This window comes from Myotis nattereri, assembly GCF_964212035.1.
Source record: "Myotis nattereri genome assembly, chromosome: 8".
Lineage (NCBI taxonomy): Eukaryota > Metazoa > Chordata > Mammalia > Chiroptera > Vespertilionidae > Myotis > Myotis nattereri.
In genome coordinates this window covers 75941984-75956839 of record NC_138083.1, presented here as the reverse complement: position 1 = coordinate 75956839, position 14856 = coordinate 75941984, and the positions used below count along the sequence as shown (strand labels likewise).

General features: G+C 57.6%; 1 protein-coding gene across 42 annotated transcripts in view; it reads left to right on the top strand.

The window, feature by feature from the left end:
• CELF4 (CUGBP Elav-like family member 4) overlaps positions 1-14856 on the top strand; it is a 271384-nt gene that overhangs the window by 199513 nt on the left and 57015 nt on the right. For 23 of the 42 annotated variants that reach the window (XR_013996319.1, XR_013996320.1, XR_013996322.1 and 20 more), the window contains exon 3: positions 12227-12275. Coding sequence is in view for 32 of the 42 variants with exons in the window: in XM_081097167.1 (XP_080953293.1) it covers positions 12227-12275 (49 nt within the window). In the remaining 10 variants the exon portion in view is untranslated. Of the gene's footprint in view, positions 1-12226; positions 12306-14856 lie in introns of all 42 variants that reach the window. The other 19 variants (XR_013996318.1, XR_013996321.1, XR_013996323.1 and 16 more) reach the window with 1 other exon arrangement.

The window sequence follows — 14856 nt, the reverse complement described above, 5'->3', positions numbered from 1 at the left end:
CAGACATGGGCCTTAGAGACAAAGAGACAGGCTGCCCTTGGCCGTGTGGACTCCAGGAGCCCTGCCTGGGAGGGAGAGGTGGGTGAGCCCAACGGCACCACTGTTCCACCTCAGCGTCTTCTGTGTCATCCGTGGCCCTCACCTGCCACAGCCCCGAAAAGCACCTACCCACGCAGATGGCCCAACCCCACTGCAATGGGTGGAAGGAGGCGGGGGGACAAGGGAAACCAAAAAGCTGGTCAGGGGAGTCCCTCCCGCCTGCGACCAGCAGAAGAGACCTGCGACGGACTGCCCTGGGGTTGGGGGGTGGGGGGGAGGCACATCCTTAGCTTGTGCCAACCCGCCCCTGTCCTGCGGGTGAGGGGGAACTATTCTGTAAACTTCGATTGCAGAGAGCAAGGCCAGGGTGGAGGCTGGAGAGGGATGAGAGAGAGAAAGACAGAGAGAAGGGGCGGGGCAGCCCCCGACGGGCCCCACCAATAGGCTCTGTCAGTGCCTTCGCTGTTGCTGGATGCCGCCAGCAGAGCAGCCTGTTGCATAGCAACTGCCAGGGGCCTGTTTGTGGGCCTAGACCAAGGAGGCTGACGGGCTGCAAAGATGCTGCCAGGACGAGGCTCCGTGACCCACCTGCTTCCTCACCACATGCACAGCGCTCCCCACCCCACTGTGCCTGGAGGGACAGTCAGCTCAGCTGCACACACCTCAAGAGGGTGTCCCCTCCCTCCGCCTCCGCCGTTCAGTGTGCTGTGATTGGACCACTCTGTCCTCCATTCCCCCTTCCAAGTGGAAGGCGCGCAGGGCCAGGCTTGGGCGGGGGCCCGAGGTCCGTCTGGAATCAAGAATTCAAGCCAAAGTGGGGAAATTTTACTTCAATGCGTTGAGTACCTGCTATGCACAAGCCTCGAGCTGCCTTCCCATGATGGGAAGGGGACCAGGCACCAAGGTCTGGCTGGCCGGTCCTGATTCAAACGGTCACTTCGCGTTGCCCAGGCACCTCTGACTCAGGCCCTGCAGGCTGCTGACCCCTTGCTCTCTCGGAATGTGGCCCCCGTGGAATGTCATCCTGCAGAAAACGGGCTGGGGACACTGGTGTCCGCAGCACAAGCTCAAACCCTCCTGGGGTGGCAGGGCTGCCTGCCCACCTCTGCCAGACCTCCCTGTGCACTCCCACCCTGAGGCCTGCCTCACATTCCTTGGCATCCTGCTGGCCTCTTCCCCAACTCACCCAGGTCTCCTGTGGCTGAATGCCGCCCCCCTCCCCCGCCACACCACACCCACCCATGAGTTTGCTCACGGGGCTGATTTGGCTTCAGAGAGGACCAAAGGGACATAAAGCCACAGCATGTGGTCAGTGCAAAGTCTGAGCTTGGGAAGGACTGGGTAACTGTCGCTTGCTGTGGGCACCCAGACTTCCCGGTCCACCCTGCAGCCCATGAAGGTCCACACTCATGTCCTGACTCAGAGCCAGCCAGCCCAGGCGGGAGCCACAGCCATGGCATTAAGACATTCGGGTGCCTGTGCTGCTTCTCAGCCCCTCCCCTTTGCCCCCGAGGGCCACCAGTGACAGCAGTAGAACGAGTGAGTCCAAAGGCCATGCCTCGCAGAGTGAGTGTGTGTGTGCCTGGAAGGATGCAATCACGGAAGGCTTGCTGGAGGAGGCACAAAGGCTAGGACGCTACTCTTTAGAGAGATGTGAGAGGAGGGGACAATGAAGGTAAGAATGGGAAGGGAGCGGGCCTTGCAGCCAGCGTGGGGTTAGGGTCCAGTTGTGAGGGTCCTGACTCGGACGTGAGGGTTGGGATGAGGAGAGGGGCGCAGCGCTAGCAGGGCCTGCGTGCTGGCATGTGTCCAGCCAGCAAGCATCAGATGGCCTCCTCGGGAGGAGAATGGGAGCAGCACAGGTTTATTTAAAATCCTTATCTGGAGGGTTTGCATTTCGATGGGCTGTGGACTTGCAGATTTTAGCAAGAACCTTGGGTTCTGTCTGGCCTGTGCTCACGTCGTCTCTCTAAACGATGGTTGCTGCTTCCGTAAACCCTTCCTCATCTGAAGGTACAGCGCCACCACTGTGCTGGAAAGCGGATTAAAGCGCCTTTTTGTTTTAGGCAGAAACAGGGCTGTCCAGCCGGGGACTGACCGCTTCCGGCCTCTGGGCACTTCGGCCGCAGGCATGTGGCTGAGGCAGGACGGAACAGGGCCGGTGGGCGATGGGGCACCGTAGAGGACCCAGTCATCCATCGGGTCAGTGAGCCAGATGCCATGCTGGTCCGCGGGTGCTGTGGGAACGCAACGGGTGTGGGCTTCTCCGCATGAAGAGGAGGCGAGCATTGTACAGATAAATCCACAAATTGGGGACCAGGGTGGTTCCTCTGGTCCCAGGTGGAGGCAGGCGGTGAAGGAGAGAATGGGGACAGGCTGGGACACCTAGTGTAGATGGCAGGGCCCAGGGGGAGCTGAGGAGATTGAGAGGTAGCGGGGGAGCAAAGGCCGCCAAAGCCGCCGCCCCCACGGGCAGCCTTGGGATCCGCCCCTCACACCCTGGGAGGGCGCTGCCCACTGGCCTCTCCGGGGTGGACCTCATAGTCTCTCGACCAAGCATGTCAAACTCAAAGGCTAGCACAGGTTGAAGAAATAAACAAGGTGTAACTTATGTGGGCCGCAAAAAAACAAAAGCTTCAATTTTCATAGAAACGTAGGTTTATTTCTATAGAGACTTGCTGAATACAAAGGGCTGAAATAAATGAGTAATTGTTAACATAAAATAATAGAACATTTTAATAAAAATTAATATTTTTTCTTGAACATTAACTTACCAGACACTGAATAACTGCACAAGTTAATAAGCGTAACGCAAATAAACCTATTTTTCTTGTTCTCCGAAAGCGAACTATTTCCTGTTGCGCACACCAAACAAGTCAGTCCAAGACTAATGACATGGCCATCGGCTGCTAAAATATTCACTGCTAGTATTAGTGGAGAGATGGTGCGCCTGTGTAAGTGCGTGAGGGAAATGAATGCAACGCAATTATAGTGATCAGTCACTAGCAAACATTGTAGTTCGTTATTAATAATTATGTATAACAGGATATTGTAAAAATTAAGTTACGAAATTTTTATTAAAACGTTTCTTACATGCCGTTATATTGGCTGGGCCATAAAAATATTCGCAGGCCATGAGAGTTTGATATGCTTGGTAGATAGGCCATGGTCAGGGCCTCTGGTGAAGGCAGGTGTCACTCTGCGATCACCACTAGAGGCAATCTTGAGTCAACTTTACGATGACAATAGACAGACTTCCTTGAATTTCTAACCCCCCTCTATGGAATGAACTGTATGCGATGTACTAAGGAGACAATGGAAACATTTATACTGGTATAGCCCTAGATGGTTGGCTCAGGGGATAGAGCATCGGCCTGGGGACTGAAGGGTCCTGGGTTCGATTCCAGTCAAGGGCACATGCCAGGTTGCAGGCTCCATCCCCAGTAAGGGGGTGTGCAGGAGGCAGCCAATCAATGATTCTCATCATTGATGTTTCTGTCTCTTTCTCCCTCTCCCTCTCTGAAATCAAGAAAAATATATTTTAAAAAAACACCTTTATATATTTACAACAAGCTACAAATAGTGTGCACTGCTTTTGCCATTCCCCTGCGATCCCCTCCCACCAGGGGGCCTGGGGCAGGGCTCCTGCCTTCCTTCCACGCGTCCAGAGAGCCTACCACCTACCGTGCACAGCACTGCGACTCCAACAGGGCGCACACTTCGGAACCGCTCTCCTGGGCCTTTGAACAAATAAATTCTATATTAATCCATCTGTTCATCACCATTTGCTAAGTGCAAAGTCCTGGCGGAGGGCAGAGTCGCTGGAGAGCTGCCCCTCCTGGGGTCTCATCCAGATCGGGTGGTTGCTTCCTTGCCACCAGCCTTTTATTTATTTTTTAAGTTAATTAATTATTTTTTCAAACTCTCACCTGAGGATATTTTTCCATTGATTTTTAGGGAGAGTGGAAGAGAGAGGGAAAGACAGAGAGAAATACTGATGTGAGAGAAACACTTTGATTGGTTGCCTCCTGCACCTGCCCTGACCAAGGCCCGGGCTGGGGAGGAGCCTGCAACCAAGGTACTTGCCCTTGACATGAATCAAACCCGGGACCCTTCGGTCTGCAGGCTGACGCTCTATCCACTGAGCCAAACCGGCCAGGGCACCACCAGCCTTTTATACCACAGGCTGGAAACGCTCAGTCTATTCTCCCCAAATTGTCCGAAGTTCATCTTTAAAAGGAAAATCGTGCTGTAGCCGGAGCATGCACACAGACCTGGAGGTGTTTTCAGGAAGTGCCTAAAGCCTTGAGGTGGTGGGTGGAGAGAAATGGCCAGGGTGCTGGGGGCTGAAGGGGCGGGAGGGTGGGGGCTGGAAATGCGGCATCATCTTCAGGCAGCTTCCTGGATAGGCAACTGGGCAGTGACTCATGCTGGGGTTTAGTGCTCTGCAGTTACCATCTTGATATTCTTAAAATGTTACCTTTGAACTTGTGCTTGTAAGTGAAGTCATAGGACACAGGAGCCTGGAGCCTCTGCTCCCACCGCCTGCCCAATCCGGACACATCCCGTGCAATCACCGTGCCCTTGAGACCAGCCAGCGAGGGCCTGGGTGCAGGTTAGGGGAGGGCTGGGTCCACTCAACATGTGGCACAGGCAGTGCCATGGTGTGTCTGGCTGGCTAACAAAGGCCATGTCTTAGTGGGTCACCCTCTTGCCCAGGTACCTAGAGAGTCCCTGGCACAGCATCACCAATACCCTTGAGAGTTTCCCACTCACTGTGGGGCTGCCATGGGCAGAGGTGACGTCTGGCTTGACCTCCCAGGGCCCAGCCTCAGCTGAGCTGCAGTCAGTGGAAGGGGGAACCCAGCAGGCCTCAGGCCCAGTCTGCCCCCCATGTTGCAGGGTAGCTGAGAGGGGTCCCTCTGCCTGAGAGGACCCTCCCTTCCTCCCTAACCTTCCTGAATCTGGCCAGCTCAAGGCACCCACATGCCACCAAAAACAAATTGTGTCATTTTGATGATTCTGCAGAGGACTTACATGTTCTGATATTTGCATTTAAAACTGGCATCACACAAAATAAAGATGAATGGTAGAACCCATGCTAATAATTTGAAATTTATATTTTTCTTTACTTTAAGCGACATCAAATAGCAAATAAAAATACCATGACAAGTCAAGAGAGAGACCGTGGAAGAAAGGCAAAGCTTTATATTTCAGTGATTTAACGTTGCTTTTTTCCCTTTCCTTTTCAACAAAGAGCCTTGCAAATTATATCTCTCTTCCCAGAGCAGCAATGCTGCCGGGACTGGGGCACAGGCGTCCCAGTGGGCCCAGCACATGGGATCTGCTGCTTCCCGTTTCAACATCAAGCCGAGTTCTCTGCGGGGGGAATAGAAGCAACAGCAGAGATGGGTGAGGACCAGGAACCAGGCTCCTCACGAGCGCGTCAGGCGTGGGTGGGCAGGGACGGAGACCAGCTCTGCCTCCAGGGACGCCTGCAGCCTTGGACTAGGGACCAATTGGCATTTCCACACAACTTCGTGACTTGGGGACACGCAAGCCCTTCTGGTGAGGAGGGAGCTGGGGACCACCAGGCACTCGCACATGCCAAAAGGGTCCAGAAAGGGCCCTCGGCTTTGAGGTGTGGACACCCTGGAATTGCAGTGCTCTGGCTGCACCCCCACAACCACCACCACCCTAACCCCCACCCAGCGCTGTGCAGAGCTGGCCCAGACCTCCTGAGGGCGCCTGGGACACACAGTGGGAAGCAGTGTGGAGGTGGACTTTGTTGAGGGCCTACTTACTAAGCAGCAGACAGCGCACGACTTTCCTCCCGGGTCCCCTTTAACGCCCAGCCTACATGAATTCTTTTAAGATGTCTGTGATGTCACACCCGTACTATTTAAGCATGCACATGTGTGTGCGTGTACACCCCACACACATAGGAAAGGGAAGGGGGAGAGAGAGAGAGAGAGAGAGAGAGAGAGAGAGAGAGAGAGAGAGAGAGAGAACTGCAGGCCAATGTGAGCAGGGGGGTGGAGAGGAGGACGGGGTTTTCCAGGTCCTTATTTCTGAGACAGCTGTGGGGCCCCATGTAAGCAGAGGGCTCCAGTGGGTAAGGAGACAGGTGAAGGAGGCCCCAGGTGATTCCTAGGTCGTCAGGGCTGCCCAACGAAGCAGGGGCAAGTTCATGTGAGGGGACGTTCCCAGAGTTCTCGCCAGCGCTGGCCTCGGTGGGTGTCAGGGATGGAGCTGCGGCCAGCCCCCACCCTCAGGAAGGTGGCAGCAGCAGAAGACCAGCCCGGCGAAGACAGTCCCTTCCCGATCTGGTGACTGGATACACCTGGGCTCTCAGGCACCAGGGACCCCTCTGCAGGCCAGCCCTGCTCTGGTGGGGTCCTCATTCCAGCCTCGGGGAGCTGCACTGACAGATGGGGGAGAGGAGACACCGACAGGGAAATGGCTCCCACAGAGGACCAAGCCCGGGCGCACAGCCCAGGCTGTACCAGGAGGACAGAGGAAAGGAGTGACTGGAACTGCAGGTTAATCGGGGCCGTCGTCCCAGATGGGGTCGGGCCGCTCCTGCACCTGGCTCACAGCGGGCCGCAGAGGCCTGCAGACACCTGTGGGAGGGAGATCGGGCTGACTGAGAACAGACAGGAGGGAGGGGTTGTGGGAGGGAGAGAAGAAACCAAATCTGTCTGTCAGTCTGTCTGTCTGCCCACCAGCCACGGGCCTCCTGCTCCGCGGGGAGCCGAGCTGCACGGACAGGTGGAGCTGCTGGGCCAGCTCAATCATCATATTTATTCTAACTGTAGTGTAATCGTCCCCAAGGAGCCCGGTTCAAATGAGCTTGACATTATTAAAATTTTAATGCCCAGTTTTCATAGCTGAATGAATATTTAAAGGGTATGTCCCAGCTTAAGTTATGATGATGAAGAAATTAATGGAATGTCTTGTTTAATGCATGGATATGTGTTGATGCAAAAAGTGGCAGAGATGGGGAGGGGGAGGGGAGGCAGAGAAGGGGCCTGGGAGGGAAGGAGCCATCCACCCGCAGCCCTCTGCTGGGCTTCGGAGCAGGGAGGGTCCCAAATTCTGGGCCAGGACCGCTGGCTCCCCATGAGGGGGCCTCGGGCTGGAAGCAGAAACACAGTGGACAAGAGTTACTGATGTGTCCCCAGAGGCCTGGCCCCAGGAGCCTGCAGGGCAGCTTCAGGGAGCTGTCCTGACCCAGGGAAGTGGCCCCGGCACCTGGAGGCCACGTGGGATGCTGATGACACCTCAGGAAGGGAATCAGCAGGGACAGTGCCCCAGCAAAAAGGCCATCACACAAAATAAAAGGCATCACACCGCAGCCCGCCTCTCACCAGCCCCCAGCCCCAGGCCCTCCTGGAAGGATGTACAGTGGCCGAGGGGGATGCGGGACAGAGGAGCAAGCGATGGGGGAGAGGAAAAGCACCCTGGGGCGGGCTCCGGTGCCTTCAAAGTGCGGTGTTCACCTGAAAGGGATGCAGCGTTCACCTGGCGCCTGTGTGGCAGGAGGTCCTGACGCTGAGACCGTGCTGCTAAGGTGCAAGGTTAGAAGAAGGACGAGGAGGTGCAGGAGCCCTTCCCACCCTCCTCCCCTCTTTATCAGCGTCCCTTCCTCACTGGGTCTCCTCTCCCAGGATGGCTCCCTCTGCGCACACCTCCCTCCTCAGGGTGAAACCAGGCCTCGCGAGGCTGGACAGGGCCAGCGTCTGGGCCAGGGAAGGACGCTCTCCTTCCGGCCCAGAGCACCTGCCCAGAGCCTGCTCCGGCTGAGAAGTCTCCCAACTGCGCCAGACACTTTATTTCTGCTGGGAATTAAGAAAGCGTGCGGGGCTGTATTTTATCTCTCCCTCTACCTGGCACCTCTCTGACAGCCCCGAAGAGACTGTCTGGGCGCTGACCATCTCTAGATCATAATGGGGCATGAAAAATGATGCAGGAGTCACAGGTCCATAGGAAACAATTCAATTCTGCTCCAGCAGTCTGTTTGGGTCACACCATGGGTGCTCTGCCCGGGGCTGAGGGCAGGTGGGAGGCTGGATGAGACCAGGAAGCCCACAGTCAGAGAGAAGCAGCAGGGCCTGCGTGTGAGCCGAGCAGTGGTGGAGGTCTGGGAGCATGGTCCTGGGCTGGCCAGTCAGAGCTCCCTAGGGTGGGAGGCTGAGTTGGGAAGCCTGGTGCAGAGCATTCACGGAGAACAGTGGGACGGTGGCTGGCTGGCTTTCCCCCACCCTCAGGTGGAAGGTTCCATGCACAGGCAGATTCCACTTGCCTTGTTTAGTGTTCCATGGAAAATGGGCCCCATCCTATCAGAGGTAGCCCTCCCAGCCCTGTTGATCCACAGGACTCACCCCGACTGCTCTCGGACCCATGTAGAGAAGACTGGCCATGGGCCAGAGGCAAGATAGCCGAGGTGGAGTCTTCCCAGAAGTCCCTGCCCTTCCTCCTGACATCCCCCCTAAGCACGGGGTCAGCCTGGCACACACAGGCCCCGGGCACGGAGTCTCCTCCATGGCCTCCCTCCTTCCCCCACCTGCACAGTGGCAGAGCCCAGCTGGGTCTGGTTCCTGCACCTCTACCCACCCCGCCTCACATAGACTTTCCTCTCCCTTCTTGCTGGGGAAGTTGAGCCCCCCACCTGGCCCCTGCTCTCCCCTCTTCTGCTCTGACCTTTCCTGGACCATCCCCAAGCCCATCACGCCTGCTTCCCAGCAGCTCCGTGTAGTCAGCTTCCTCTTGATGTCGCCGCTTGCCACCTGTGTGACCTCGGGCTCGTTTCTTAACCTCTCTGAAACTCCATTTCCTCGCTTAGAGTTAGGACAATTCCATTGCATGCATCATAGGGGAAGTTATGACAATCCAACAATATCATCAGTGTAACAGTCAGTTGTGTCCCTGTGGGTGGAGCAGCGCTGTGTACCTCAGGCGGGACCTGAGTCCCTGCTCCGGCCACTCACCTCCTAGCCTTGACTACCTTCTCTATGGAAAGGGGAGAATGTCTGCGGGAACCTGTTCTCCGGGGTACCAGGAAGGCATCATGGTCAGAGGAGGAGGCCACTGGGGCTGGGGAGAGGAGCTTGCAAGTCCAGGGCATGGACTTGGGAGAGGAAGGGGCTGGGGTGTCGGGAATGGAGTGATACACGAGGTCAGAGGGGTCTGATGTGAGGGGCCCGGCTGAAGAGGTTGCATTTGGTTTGATGGCCCAGGGAACCTGGCCCCCAGCTCCCCTTGCCAGACGGGCATGTCCTCACGGGCTTCCTCCCAGAGTAGCTGGGGGAGATGAGATAACACAGGCAGGCGGACCCACCACTGTGTTGTTAGCCTTGTGCCTGCCCATCCCGGCCGAACCCCAGGTCCGCTGCTTCTCGGAGCTCTGGCTCCTTGTCGGCAGGAGAGAGAGAACACTCCCCACCTCAGGGACGGATAGTCATTACATAAGCATGAGAACTAGAGAAGCATGCCCAAGAGAAGACAGCGGCCGGGACTGGGGCCTGGTCAGTTGCAGGAATTTTCTGCAGGAGAATATTGCAAGTTTGGGGGAGACTAGGAGGGGGCGATGGTCTAGGAGGGAGGGACGGTCTAGGAGGGAGGTTCGGTCTAGGAGGGGGCGATGGTCTAGGAGGGAGGTTCGGTCTAGGAGGGAGGGACGGTCTAGGAGGGAGGTTCGGTCTAGGAGGGAGGGACGGTCTAGGAGGGAGGTTCGGTCTAGGAGGGGGCGATGGTCTAGGAGGGAGGGACGGTCTAGGAGGGAGGTTCGGTCTAGGAGGGAGGTTCGGTCTAGGAGGGAGGGACGGTCTAGGAGGGAGGTTCGGTCTAGGAGGGAGGGACGGTCTAGGAGGGAGGTTCGGTCTAGGAGAAGGCTGGGTGCTGAGTCCCAGGAAGTGCTGGGCGGGAGACCAGGACGCCTGCTCAGCCTTCTGGACCCTTCACTCAAACACTGGAATGGAGGTGGTTTACGGGGGAGCCAGGGGACCCTAAGTGGAGCCGGGACTTCACTGAGTCCTCTTCCTTCCTCTCCCTGTGGCAGGAGCCCCCACACGCGGCAGTTCCTGTGCTGGGGGAGCTTCCATGCACAGCACCGTTCTCCCCCTCACTCCACACGGGGCCGAGCGGGGACCACGGCCAAACAGTGGCCCCTGATCCCCACACAGTGGGTCGGCCCCAGTGTCCTGTCTTGTGCCCCTGGCCAGCTGGCCTCTTGCTCTGTCTCCTGCCCTGCCTTCTGCTCTGTCCTTCCTGGCGGTGAGTCTGCCCTTCCGTGTTGTCACCTTGCTGACTCACGGCACCCGCCTCCCCCACCCAGCTGTCTTGACGCAGCCAAAACTCACTTCGAATCAGAGACCAGAAGCCCGGGGGAGCTTGTGACTGGCTAGCCCGGTCTCCGGACACGAGGGCAGTTGGCCACAAAAAGTCAGCCGGTGCAGGACAGAAGCTCCATAATAGCCGTGGCAACCCAGGTTCCCGGGCCCATCTGCCCCTGGTGGCCCTGCCTCCGCTTCCCCATCTATAAAATGGGGGTGTTCATGCCGACCCTGCCTGCCTTTCAAGGTTTGTTGAGAGAGATGTGCAAACGTGATGAGGAGTGAGGGGTGCGTGGCAGGCAGAAGCTCTGGCAAAGACATAAAGTGCAGTCCGTTTGCGTGACCCCTGCTGTCTATTGCTTGGAACATCTTGGGACTTCAGGCTGCAGAGCCCACCGGGCGCCTCCTGCATCAGGGAGGATGGGACAGGCTGCGGAGCGGGGATGCTTGGAGTTCAGAGACCCCTAGCGGCCTGAATGGGCACAGAAACAGATCCCGGAGAGGCAGGTGGCCTGGAGCCTGGGAGTCAGGCGGTGCCCTGGTGTCCTCCTGGCACCCACACACCCCGTGAGTCGAGTAACTGTGCCAACTCCACACACACACTTCCAAGGGGCAGCCCTGGCCGCAGTCAGGAGCCCCAGCCCTGAGCTCTGCACCAACTAGGAGCCGGGTGGCCCGAAAGCTCAGGCACCCTGGCACCCACAGCTCGCGTCTCTGAGATGGCATAGGGTGAGGTGCAACTCGCTGCCATGCCCCAGCCTGGCGGGGGCCAGTCTTCAGCCAGAGGCCAGTTTGTTTGGGCAGAGCCAGCGGTGTACCAGGTGTTTGGGCAGAGCCAAAGGTGTACCAAGTGTTTGGGCAGAGCCCGTGGTGTACCAGGTGTTTGGGCAGAGCCAGTGGTGTACCAGGTGTGCTGTGGGGACACTTCAGAGCTGCTCAAAACTGGGACAGGGACAACACGTGGTCCCCGGTCCAGAGAAACCCTCCTGCAAACACAGGGCCCTGAGGGCTGCACAGGGAAGGGAAGTGGGTGGGGCTTTAGAGAGGACCTGCAGGTTTTCGGCTGTGTGGGTGTCTGCTCATGCGACCAGCCGGTGTGGTCTGTGTGCCTAGGCACCTGTGCGCCCAGGTGGGCTGTCTGCCTCCCACCCTCGCCTGCTCTAACACTGGCCCCTGCTCTGGCACTGACCCCTGTGCTCTGGCACTGACCCCTGTGCTCTAACACTGGCCCCTGTGCTCTAACACTGACCCCTGCTCTAACACTGACCCCTGTGCTCTAACACTGACCCCTGTGCTCTAACACTGGCCCCTGCTCTAACACTGACCCCTGTGCTCTAACACTGGCCCCTGTGCTGTAACACTGACCCCTGTGCTCTAACACTGGCCCCTGTGCTCTAACACTGACCCCTGTGCTCTAACACTGGCCCCTGCTCTAACACTGACCCCTGTGCTCTAACACTGGCCCCTGTGCTGTAACACTGACCCCTGTGCTCTAACACTGACCCCTGTGCTCTAACACTGGCCCCTGCTCTAACACTGGCCCCTGTGCTGTAACACTGGCCCCTGTGCTCTAACACTGGCCCCTGCTCTAACACTGGCCCCTGTGCTGTAACACTGACCCCTGTGCTCTAACACTGACCCCTGTGCTCTAACACTGGCCCCTGCTCTAACACTGACCCCTGTGCTCTAACACTGGCCCCTGTGCTCTAACACTGACCCCTGTGCTCTGGCACTGACCCCTGTGCTCTAACACTGACCCCTGTGCTCTAACACTGACCCCTGTGCTCTAACACTGGCCCCTGCTCTAACACTGACCCCTGTGCTCTAACACTGACCCCTGTGCTCTGTTGCAGATGAACCGGCCGATCCAGGTGAAGCCTGCGGACAGCGAGAGCCGAGGAGGTAGTAGCTGCCTGCGCCAGCCCCCTTCACGTGAGGGCCCACTTGTCTCTGCCCCCTCGTCCCCTCCCGCCTCCCTCTCCCAACGCAGCAATGCAGCGACTCCCGCCACCTGCCCTGTCTCCCCCTCAGGCAGGGTTTTGGAGCTCTCGGGGACAGTGAAAGGAAGAGGGGTGACTGGGGTCTGCCGAGTGTGGGGTTCGGTCCTTTCCATGAGGGAGCAAGCAATGAGGATGTCCGGGACACTCTGCCGCTGCCTGTAGGACATGGAAAACGTGCTCCTCCCACTTCCCTGTCACCAAGGAAACCCCACTGTGATGGGACTTGACCCGTTGAAAGGATGCTGGGCCAGGATGTAGGCAATGGAGGTGGGACACGGGAGGGTTCAGGCTAGAGGGGGCACATCTGAGGAAGGCTCCTGTGAGGTGTTGGGGTGCTTCCTGTGGGGCATAGGACTGTTTCCCATGGGGTGTTGGGGTGCTTCCCGTGGGGTATAGGACTGTTTCCTGTGGGGTGTTGGGGTGCTTCCCGTGGGGTATAGGACTGTTTCCTGTGGGGTGTTGGGGTGCTTCCCGTGGGGTATAGAACTGTTTCCCGTGGGGTTTGGGGGTGCTTCCTGTGGGGTATAGGACTGTTTCCCGTGGTGTGTTGGGGTGCTTCCCGTGGGGTATAGGGCTGTTTCCTGTGGGGTTTGGGGTTGCTTCCCGTGGGGTATAGGACTGTTTCCCGTGGGGTTTAGGGGTGCTTCCCGTGGGGTATAGGACTGTTTCCTGTGGGGTGTTGGGTTGCTTCCCGTGGGGTATAGGGCTGTTTCCTGTGGGGTTTGGGGTTGCTTCCCGTGGGGTATAGGACTGTTTCCCGTGGTGTGTTGGGTTGCTTCCCGTGGGGTATAGGGCTGTTTCCTGTGGGGTTTGGGGTTGCTTCCCGTGGGGTATAGGACTGTTTCCCGTGGGGTTTGGGGGTGCTTCCTGTGGGGTATAGGACCGTTTCCCGTGGTGTGTTGGGGTGCTTCCCGTGGGGTATAGGGCTGTTTCCTGTGGGGTTTGGGGTTGCTTCCCGTGGGGTATAGGACTGTTTCCCATGGGGTTTGGGGTTGCTTCCCGTGGGGTATAGGACTGTTTCCCGTGGGGTTTAGGGGTGCTTCCCGTGGGGTATAGGACTGTTTCCTGTGGGGTGTTGGGGTGCTTCCCATGGGGTATAGGACTGTTTCCCGTGGGGTGTTGGGGTGCTTCCCGTGGGGTATAGAACTGTTTCCTGTGGGGTGTTGGGCTGCTGAGGGCAAGATCCTGGAGCTGGATTTAGGCAGGAGGTGTCTGAAAGGGAACAGAGCAGGACACAGACTCACATAAACCCCAGCCCCATTCTCACAGAGGAAACTGACTTCCACCTGTGAGGCCACCAGGGCACACAGGCTCAACCAGGCCAGACCCTCGGCTTCCTCTGCCAAGCACCCATGCCCACACCACGCCAGGTCAGGCCCCCCCGCCCCCGGCTTATCCCCATCTGGGCGTGGTCGGGCAGGTAATAAGGGATTTCTCTCTCCCTTCCCTTCCCTCCCCACCCCCAAAATTTTCTAGCAAATTAAGAGCAAAAGGTAAAATGGGCAAAAGCTACTTGTAAATTCAGAGCCAAGATCCTTGTCCTGAGGGGACTCAGGGAGGCCACAAAAAGAGCGCCTCCTGCTGGCAGGGAGAGTAAGTGCCACCTGCCGCCCTCTCTGGGGAGCCAGGATCAGCGCAGGCCAGGCCTCGGGGTCAGTGGCCTGAAGGAGGGAGACGCCACACCTGGAGAAGTCAGCCCAGGAGGCAGGCCCCTGTGTGCGGAGCAGACAGCTCAAAGTCCAGCCAGTCTCTCTGGAACCGGAGCCCGGAGCGGGGCGGCGGGCACCCCTCTGCCCAGCAAGGCCGCGCCAAGCTCTAACTCAAACCTTCGCTTGCCTCCGAGGCAATAGCTCTCTGAATCCAAGTTGCTAACCTCATCTCCTTTCTCCCATATATCTCCTGCCGCTGACACTTGCCCCAAACCCGATTAATCAGCTCTTTTATTCTTCCCGCGGTGGAAGGGGGAAAGCAGCGCCAAACCCAAACATCTATCTATTAATTGCATATTCAATATTAAACAGGGAGGTGATCCTGAGTCAGCACTATCACCAAGCTAGTTTTTAAAAAACGAAAGTATATCCATTAAATACTTCTTCTGGGTGGAGGGGCCGGGGGAGAGGTGAGCATTAAAAAATGATGAAAGGAGTGGGAACAGGAGAAGGGTGGGGAGGCAGGGGTGGGGGTGGGAGGAGGAATGCTATGGGCAAGGTGAAGGAAAAGGGAGCAGGAGGAGAGAGGCCTGGAAGAAAGTGGAGGAGGCCAGAGAAGAGAGAGCTCATGTTGGCCTGGAGCAGGCAGGGAGGGCTTCCTGGAAGAGGAAGGAATTGGACCAAAAGGTGTAGACTTGGCAGGAGACAGTGAGCACACGTGAAAATGGAGCCCTAAACACAACTCCAAGGGGTTGGACAGGTCTCCATCGGAAGCAGGAGCCACTGATCCTGATGGGGGGACAGGGCAGAGAGGGGGTGCCCCGGCTGTACTGT